Source organism: Prunus avium, chromosome 2 (assembly GCF_965620075.1).
Source record: "Prunus avium chromosome 2, drPruAviu1.hap1.1, whole genome shotgun sequence".
In the NCBI taxonomy this organism is placed as follows: domain Eukaryota; kingdom Viridiplantae; phylum Streptophyta; class Magnoliopsida; order Rosales; family Rosaceae; genus Prunus; species Prunus avium.
In genome coordinates this window covers 29,055,421-29,065,212 of record NC_142285.1, presented here as the reverse complement: position 1 = coordinate 29,065,212, position 9,792 = coordinate 29,055,421, and the positions used below count along the sequence as shown (strand labels likewise).

Below are 9,792 nucleotides of genomic sequence, written 5' to 3'. Positions count from 1 at the left end.
TCTCTATATGCCAACAGATCATCGTCGTATAAATACGCACCCAAACGAAATCGAGGAATAATAAAATAAACGAAGCGAATTTAGAACGAGGCTCCGAGATCTCGATCTATCCGATAAATCTCTGGCGAGATCTCGACCTTGAACCCGATCCGATCCACGTAGATCCGAAATCGCCATGGCTCCCGTTTCGGCTCTCGCCAAGTACAAGCTCGTCTTCTTGGGGGACCAGTCCGTCGGCAAAACCAGCATCATCACTCGCTTCATGTACGACAAGTTCGACAACACGTATCAGGTAATCAAATTTCCCTATCCAATTCTTTTGCAATTTCTTTGATCTTCAACTTTTCGAGCTTTGCAGTCTTTTGCTGTTTCATTTCTGTCAACAATTGCTATGAACATCAACAACGTCTTCGATTGATTGGCATAGAGTTTTCCAATTCATAATGGATTTGAAATTGCTTTCATTTGCGGATTTTGTTTTCAATCTAACAGCTATGAGCTATGTTTGGTATCAAATTCTGAATTCTTCGGGGTATTGAAATTTCGTTACATTTTGTTGGACTTTTTTGGTTGTGGTACATGTTTGTGAAATTTGTGAATAAATGCTGATACAAATCTTTATGTGGAACCACGAGCTGGTATTGCTATTAGAATCCAAACACTGATTGCTGTACTATAGTTTGGCAGTCTTAATTATAGTATTTCAACTTTCTTGTGGAAGCTGATGTGGGTCCTTATGTGACGGCGGCTGGAATGTGCCTGCCAAGTGCCAAGTACATTATAGCATTCTCCTTTTATGTTGAAGTAGTACGTTAAGTTTTAATAACAAAGTAGAGTTTTGCAGAAAGAAAAAAAAAAGAAAGATGTATTGCTTGGAGTACTGCATGTGAAAAAAAAATTAAATAAATAAATAAAGGACAAACATTGAGCGGGAGCTGAAAATGTTCTAATGAAGTGAGGTTCATAACCATGGTAAGGATTGGCCCCCATAATAACTTTTCGTAATATTAGAAGTTTATGATTTTTCTTTTCTTTTACTTTGGAGTAGGGAAAAAGAATTAAACCAGTTGCTTATGACTTTCTTCAAATGATGCAACAGTAGTCATTCATGGATTGGTATGGGGTGGGGCTGAGATTCAAAATTAAAACTTGAAGTGGGGTTCGACGGGGATTGGAGGGTGTCACCCTCTGTTTCAGCAATAGGATCCTTAAATAAGTATCTATTTCTCAACCATTAATGGTGGCCAGCTGTTCATATCTGATATAACGGCTGAGAAACATATCGTTATTTAAAAAGCTTATGAGTGAATATATACAGAGCCAACCTAAAATGGACCTATGTTATGGATATGCATGGATGATTGGGATATGTGTCTATGATTTGGGTCCTCAGCCACAAGAAAAAGGCATTAGTTATAAACATGATATATAAGTTAGTACAACCTAGTACTAAACAGGTGTGTCATTCTGGAATTTGTAACTCTGACCTTTTGTTTTTGGCCAAATGCTCTGCATTGAGCTATGAGCACTAGCAATGGATTTTCACCTATCATTCCATAGGGGCAACACTTTTTGGTTTCTAAATGTTTATTCCCAATGGAATAATTAGATTTAATATCTATCTTGTTTGTCTTAGTTGCACAAGTTTGTTTGTTTTCACCTTTTCCTTTTCTTATTTTGGTGGGTGTTCCTGTGGATGCATTTTCTGTAACGCAATTATTTTAATTTTTCAAATGTCATTCATTTGTCTTTCTTTGCTGACACTCTACGTTTGGTTGGGATTCCTGTGGATGTCTTTGTTCTTTTGACATAATTGTACATGTATATAGTTATTCTTTAATAAAGTTCTTACATGAGACCATGTTTTTCAGCCATTATGTTATATACGAACGACTAACTGTACAGTGGATGACATGCATTCTTCATCAAAATTTGATAACGGCTGAAAAACAGCTCCTTATTTAAAATACTTATTTATTTGTCATCCATCTCTTTTAATGTGCAGACGCTTGTCTATTTATTTATTTTTTTGTTTTGATGTAATGTTACACATACATATTTATGTACTTATCTGGCACTGTACATATATCTATGCTCAATTCTTAATTACATGTTTTGAATTATTTGTTCGAGTTTTCTCTTTCTTAGCTTATATGTTTATTCATTGATGACCAGGCTACCATCGGCATTGATTTTCTGTCAAAGACAATGTACCTTGAAGATCGAACTGTTCGATTGCAGCTCTGGTCAGTCTTTATCCTTTTTTGAAGTTTTTTTTTCTGTAGATGTTACCATGTTTTCTCGTAGGTTTTGTGTTCAATTGATGGATTAGAACCCCCTTTTCAAAGTATACAGTTAGATTTCTTATATACATGAGCTTGCTCAGTGTTCTCATTCTGTGATGTGACTTTAATTAATCGTGGACTTTATGAGTGGTTACTGGGTTGCTTTTATCAAAGAGATTGCCTCTTAGAAGTCACTAGTACTCTCATTAAAAATTCTAAGTACTTGGGGCACATTTACTTTTCTTTCTTGAACATTCATTCTAAAGCTTTGGATTTGTTTCCATATTTTCTCTCTGTGATTATTAGGCTTTCATACTTATCTCATCCTTGGACAAGATTGACATTGTGAAAAAAAATTTGTATCTTGTGAAACATAAAGGTTTGAAATTTGGACAGGGATACTGCTGGGCAGGAAAGGTTCAGGAGTCTCATTCCAAGCTATATCAGGGATTCCTCTGTGGCAGTCATTGTATATGATGTTGCAAGTATGATCTCTCTCTCTCTCTCTCTCTCTCTCTCTCTCTCTCTCTCTCTCTCTCTCTCTCTCTGTGTACTGTATCTAAATTGTTGGGCCTAAAATTTAGTCCGGCTGTTCAAATACTTTGTGAATATTCTTTTGAAGAAGCTCTTTTTAAGAGTCCCATCTGTGAGGGATTTGTTTTGTTTTGAAAAAAAAAAATCTAGTCAAAAGTAACTTTGTTGAGCTTGAACTTCATCTCTTTCTAATTAAATCACTGGTCTTATGTTCAATGTTTGATGAATTTCAATTTTGGCTCATTCTTATGGTATAGGCAGGCAATCATTCCTAAACACTTCCAAGTGGATTGAAGAGGTTCGCACTGAGCGGGGAAGTGATGTTATCATTGTACTTGTTGGAAACAAAACAGATCTTGTAGACAAAAGGTAGTGATCTGCTTTCTTCTCTGCCGTAAGTTATGAAGACAGTTGATTTTCTTGTTTCCTACACTTTTTAGTTCCATAGTCATGTAAACGTGGTCTTCATGAGAATGATGACTTGTTGCATCTTTTGCATGCTATTTATTTCATTTGCGTGCTTGACCAATCTGAGCACTAGAAGAAGATGCTTTAAATCAAGCTGTGCGGATGTACCTTCGTAAAACATGCATGGTGAATACATGTTTGGTACTGTAGATGGGAACGAGGAGGGTAATACTACAAGTTTTCCCCTCAGGTCGTATCTCATTGTCAATTAGGCTAGCTTATTGCATCCGATTTTTCTTGCCACTTCCGGTGCTCATATATGGGCCATGTTGTGGATGGACAGGCAAGTTTCCATAGAGGAAGGAGAAGCCAAAGCTCGTGACCTCAATGTTATGTTCATCGAAACTAGTGCCAAGGCTGGCTTCAATATCAAGGTAAGTCACATTTATCTTTAATGAGTTATATCATAGCAATGTAATGTCTTAATGGTATGATTATGTTGCATGGGGTCGATCAAGATACTACTGTTGAGAACACTGCACCCTCGTCAAGGTCACTTTATATGCTTACTCGGTTGCAGATGGACACGTCATTATGTTAATTTTCATTAATCCGATTGCAGGCACTGTTCCGAAAGATAGCAGCTGCCTTGCCTGGAATGGAAACGCTTTCTTCGACAAAGCAAGAGGATATGGTTGATGTGAACCTCAAGTCATCCAATGCAAATTCATCACAGTCACAGGCACAGTCGGGTGGATGTGCTTGTTAATTTACATGGGTTTTTGATTCAAATTCTTTACCCCATTCCTTATATGCTTCGGTGATCCTACTGTGTCTGTAAAGCTTAGTTACTGTAGTATTCTGAGTTTTGTGTTTGATTGATTGGTAAAGGATTTTTACACTGTTTGGCTAAGCTTAGAATATCACAAACACTCAGGCTCTCAGTTAAATTAAAAGTAATTAAAAGCGACGTTTTGTTTTGCAAAGTGATTTTAATAGATTTCTATGATTTTATGTTTTGAAATAGTCTTATATTTTCTCCACCCTATAAGATAAGTGTTAAATTTGCATTTTGTTTCTAATATTTTATCCGTACCTGAGAACTTGGAAAAAAGTTCAAAGGGAAAAAGAAAATAATTAAGAAAGATTCTGTTTTGAGTTTTAATTTTAACCAACTAGCTCTTAGTTTAGCGGTACTAATCGTCTTAATGTTGAAAGATATCTCAAGTTCGACTCCTTTGAGTGAGAAGAACTTACACGGGGATGTCACCGTGGTGGTATCCCAAGCCTGTCATTCATTGTCATGTCAAAAAGTTGCATTGCTATGTCAGAAAGTTAAAATACATGCAGGTAATTGGCTCGGGATAGTGCCACAATGGTATCCTTGGTATAAGTTAGTTTTTCTCCTTGTGAGTTGATTAAAAAAAAAATAGTTAATTTTATATGATTCTAAAATGATACTTTATTATTTAAAAAATAAAGAATCATCTGTATAAAAAAAAATCAGAATGTTTTGCAGATTTAATTATGTGAGACGATTTTTTTCTTTATTCTTTCTTTTGTTGGTTTTCAACAAGAAATAAAAAGCTAAATCACTACCTTTACTACGCGACTCAAGACATATTTTTAAATTTTCCTTAGAAATTGGTGTTAAAGAAAATCTCAAAATTAGTCTTGTCTTAACCTTCGTATGTGGAAGAATTATCTATAGAAATTAGTTTCATGTTGGGCAGGAATGTGTGTTATGATTTGAGTGAATACCACTGTAAACACGTGTATTGAGTTTAAGATTTTACCTTTTAGGGCCAATTTGGTTCAAGGTTTAGAAGCTTGGGAATGGATATGAGTTGTCATTCTCATGTTTGGTAAGTACATTCTTGAAAATCAAATACCTTAAACATGGAAATCATAAATTGGATTTTCTTTAGTTAATTAGGGTGTTATTAGAAAAGGGAACAAAGTTCAATTCCTATATAACTATACAAACCAAACGTGTTAAAGAAAATAGAAGGTCTTTCCTAGTTATCAGTTTCCAGCATTTCCAAGCTTTTGAATAGGCATGGGAAATACATTCCTAAACAATTCATTCCGTGAATTAAATACACCCTTAACTTTTATAATTTAAATATTATAATTTGAGTAAACTCGTAGCACATCATCCACATGTCACATTACTAAAATCTTTTCTACTTTCTTTGTATTATAATCACATAAGAGATACTTCATGTATTTTTTTCATTACAAAACATTTTCATGTTATGAAATCCAAATTTCGAAGATTTTCCCACCCAAAAAAAAAACTTAATACACTCACATTTGGTTGGGCCAACCCCAAATCAGATATCCCCCCAAACACAAGCCAGATATCACATTTGGTTGTGCTGTGCCCACTGCCAAATACCGAGAATACCCTTTTATTTTGGGGGCAAACATCATAGCATAACATAAATCTGTACTTTCTCACTACTCAAACACATTTTGGGAAGGGCACTTTAAATTTCTCGTGTTATCTTTTCTTTTTAGCCGCAGATTTCTGATGTCTTTACATAAGGCAGAATCTGATTGGTGGAGAGGTATGTACCCCAGTTATCTGATTCATGTTAACCATCTTACGATTCTAACCTCTAACCCTGGGCTCTATATTTTTATTTTTATTTTTGATCCCTTAAACCACTCGAAGTACACAAAAATAAATAAATACATAATTACATGATTGAAAATTCGAATCGTGTAAGTACGCAGCCGCAACAGTAAATACCCACTAGAAAACCTCTTTGTTCCATTCTTAACAATACCGGCCACCGCTTAGAGCATCTCCAACCGATATGTCAAAAGTGCCACATAGACATTTAACAGCTAGAAATAACATCTCACACACTCCAACCGATGTGTCAAAGCTGATGTGGAATGAAGGCTGAAGATTGAGATGTTATTTTTGACATCCCAAAAGCAAGATGTCAAATGAATATTTTATTATTTTTTCTTTTCTATTCTTTTTAATTAAAAATAAATTAACACTAAAATGTAATAAAATAATAATTTAATTTGACATATCGGGTGGAGTGTAAAGCTGTGTAAGATGTCAAATTGCCACATCAGCCATCAAATTTAAATTTGATGTTTGGTATTTGACATCTCCCTTGGAGATGCTCTTAGTGGGTTCTAGACCTGAAAGTCTTTCATTCAGTCACGCAAACCTTAAGAAGCATGTCCATGCCAGGTCTCTCTCCCTCTCTCTCTCTCTCTCTCTCTCTCTCTGTTTTTCTTTTGGTTTTTGATTTTGTGTGTTGAATTCTAAGGATTAAAGGCGAAATTAGACATGGGTTTTGTTTATTTTGATCGATATGTTATTGGGTTTTCGTCAGACTAATCAAAATATGAGGTTCTGTTTGGTTGCTGAGAAACTTATGAGAAGAACAGAATATGCAATCTTGAATTCTGGGCACTCAGTTGTTTTTTTTCCGGTTAAAATCTGTCACTGACTCACTTTGAATCTTCACACATGCTTATTCTTCGTAGTTTTTGGTTTCTTTCGGTGGTTGGTTACTTGCGGGTTTGAAAAGTTCAATTGGATTTCAATTTTTGACTTTTTTTCGTCAAATTAGTTCATTTATTTATTTTATGTGCTTCTGATGAGTATTATATATGCTTTAGCTGGTTAGGTGAGGATTTGAGTCCATTGTGCTTTTAGCTTGTTGGGCATGAATTTATGGCACAAACGGCCAATTCTTCGCTTTCAACTAAGCTTTTTTTTTTCTTGTTGTCTTTTTTGGTTTTGGATATACTCTTGACCTTATGGTTATTTCCACAGGCATATTGTTGCAACATAAATGTGTTAGTGATTATAAATGATATGCTTAACTGCGTGCATGTTTATTGATTAGAGCTGATCATATCAATGCATCAAATGCTCCTCCTGGGCATGACAATTTCATTTTTCTTCTGTGTATTGTAAGAGCCAAAAAGTAATACAAAAAAGAAGGCCTTTTCGTTCTGTTTTGAATCTTAGAATCACCTTTATTAGAAAAGGACATTCCCAAGGTTTCCTGCTTGTGATTTGTTTTGGCTAACCTGATAGAAGTGTGCATATGCTTTTGCAATTACAAAAAAAAGAGATACAGGAGACCTTTAAATCCGCAGTAATGTGTAAGTAATATTCTTTCAAAGATCATTAAGGGTCTATGCTGACTGTAAGTATGAGGAAATGAGGTCTTGCTTCTCGACCAATAATGTCTATCTGAAATTTGGCTATGACATTTACCAGGTCTATAGCAAACCTTGAGCAGTAGAGAAAAACTCTCTTTATAGATGATGTGTTTTCGGTTTACATGTTTCATGATTCTCCAGGTTCAAATGCTTTAATTTTTGGTTTACGATAATTTGATAAACCCATAAAGAAGCTAATTTGTTTACATGTAAAATACAGATAGCCAAGAATCGATTTTACCCAAAGATGAAACTGTCATAGAGCAAACACAATTTGTCAAACTTGGCCGCTGTCAATGGTGGTTTATGGTGGCACTCAACATCTTCTTCCTCATTGTGGGGCAGGCTGCTGCGGTTTTACTTGGGAGATTCTATTATGACCAGGGTGGTAATAGTAAGTGGATGGCCACTCTTGTCCAAACTGCAGCATTCCCAGTTCTTCTCATCCCACTTTATTTTATTCCTTCATCCAAAGATCCATCAACTTCTTCAGGCCCACCTTCCATTAAAGTACTTGCCTTGATTTACTTCGCCCTTGGAGTGCTCTTGGCTTGTGACAACATGTTGTATTCTGTCGGACTCTTGTACCTATCTGCCTCTACTTACTCCCTCATTTGTGCAACTCAGTTAGCTTTCAATGCAGTTTTCTCGTACTTCATCAACTCCCAGAAGTTCACTGTATTGATTCTTAATTCAGTGATTATCGTGTCATTCTCAGCAGCTCTTATTGCTGTCAGTGATGATTCCAGTGGACCAGCAGGAGTCTCAAAGTGGAAACATATCCTTGGATTCATCTGTACCCTTGGAGCTTCTGCAATTTACTCTCTTCTGCTTTCCCTCATGCAGCTTACCTTCCAAAAAGTTCTTAAGAAGGAAACCTTTTCTGTGGTCTTGGAAATGCAAATCTATACAGCACTGGTTGCCAGTTGTGCTGCAACTGTGGGTCTTTTTGCCAGTGGGGAATGGAGGACTTTGCATGGGGAAATGGAAAAGTTTGGCAAGGGACGAGTTTCTTATGTGATGACCTTAGTTTGGACAGCTGTGGCTTGGCAAGTTTGTTCTGTTGGTGTTGTGGGATTAATTTTCGTCGTTTCTTCTCTCTTCTCCAACGTAATTAGTACTCTTTCCTTGGCTGTTACTCCTATAGCTGCTGTGATAATTTTCCATGACAAGATGGACGGTGTCAAGATAATTGCTATGCTTCTGGCTATTTGGGGTTTTGCCACTTATATTTATCAGAACTACCTTGATGATTCTAAGGTAAGAAGAAGGCAGACTGGTGTTAGGGAATCACACAATGATTCTTCTGCCTGATTGGTTAAATAAAAATGCACAGGAATACATTTTTCTCTTCAATTATTTATAGCAGCTGTCTTTTTAAGACTTTGATTATATTGGCTATAGAAGTATTTTGATGTCATTGAAATCACATTATTTATTTTGTTTCTCTGTAATATTTATGGTCATGGTCATCTAAGATGATTAAATGTCGAAATAGATAAAGAATTATAGAAACAATCATGGGATGGAGTTGTGTTATTGTCTCTTAGTCTCTTATGTAATTGGTCATTCAGATCCCTCTTATACTCTATTGCATTTGAACTGCACGTAGTGTAAAATAGTCCTTTTGAGAATTAAGGTTAATGTTAGCTTTTCTACGGTCTAAACTTGAATTTTAGGTTTAGTAGACTGATGACAGAGGTGAGAGAGAGCACAATCTTGAGCAGGATCTGTTATGTAGGATCGTACCTCTGTGTCGGTTCTTGATCTTTTTTCCAGCCAAGTGATTTCAGATGCTTTAGTTAGGAAGAAAGTGCTTAAAACGTATGCACAAGCGACGTATAATAATGGGTGGAAATTTGGCAGTAGGTAGCCTCTAAATCAACATGATAGAAGGAAAACGTTTCATGTAAATCGCTGGTTTTTTGGTTTTTTGTTTTTGTGGTATATGAATGAATATATCTAACCGGAAAGGAGACACAAGCAAGGGGACAGTTCCCAGCGGAAGTTACATAGCAAACACAAACCGAGGGGAGCAGGCCTCTCTCCCCAGTCCCCATGGCAAAAAGGACATGATGGAAGAAACAAACAAGCAGAAAAATCAAACCCCAACCACGAACCTGAGAGCAGCCAATTATTTGGAAGAGCACAAAGCGCAGCCAGCAACATCCAGTGAAGCATGACAGCAGGAAAAACAAAGAGAAAAGATAAAAGACAAACAGAAAACCTGTAGTGCAGGCAATGTAGAACCAAAGGCCAAAGCAAGCAAACCACTAGGCCAGGCAATATTCTAAATTGAGGAGGTCAATTTTCGCTTGATTTGGATTAGGGCATCTCTAAATTATTGAGGCGAAGATAG

The 9,792-nt window shown here is 36.2% G+C and overlaps 2 protein-coding genes across 3 annotated transcripts; both read left to right on the top strand.

Moving 5' to 3' along the window:
• On the top strand, window positions 1-4,253 carry RAB6A (Ras-related small GTP-binding family protein). The gene is made up of 6 exons (XM_021976151.2): window positions 1-292; window positions 2,176-2,246; window positions 2,682-2,770; window positions 3,077-3,188; window positions 3,571-3,661; window positions 3,850-4,253. The coding sequence occupies exons 1-6, from the start codon at window positions 176-178 to the stop codon at window positions 3,994-3,996; spliced, it is 627 nt and encodes a 208-aa protein (XP_021831843.1). The 5' UTR covers window positions 1-175; the 3' UTR covers window positions 3,997-4,253.
• A 1,495-nt stretch (window positions 4,254-5,748) lies between these two features.
• LOC110771799 (putative purine permease 11) lies at window positions 5,749-9,011 on the top strand. 2 transcript variants are annotated; one of them, XM_021976150.2, is made up of 3 exons: window positions 5,901-6,036; window positions 6,384-6,447; window positions 7,654-9,011. In XM_021976150.2, exons 2-3 carry the CDS (start codon window positions 6,435-6,437, stop codon window positions 8,745-8,747), a joined length of 1,107 nt encoding a protein of 368 aa, XP_021831842.2. In that variant the 5' UTR covers window positions 5,901-6,036; window positions 6,384-6,434; the 3' UTR covers window positions 8,748-9,011. The 2 variants fall into 2 exon arrangements, with proteins under 2 accessions (XP_021831841.2, XP_021831842.2); XM_021976149.2 differs by lacking the exons at window positions 5,901-6,036; window positions 6,384-6,447 and adding an exon at window positions 5,749-5,800.
• The last annotated feature ends 781 nt before the right edge of the window (window positions 9,012-9,792 follow it).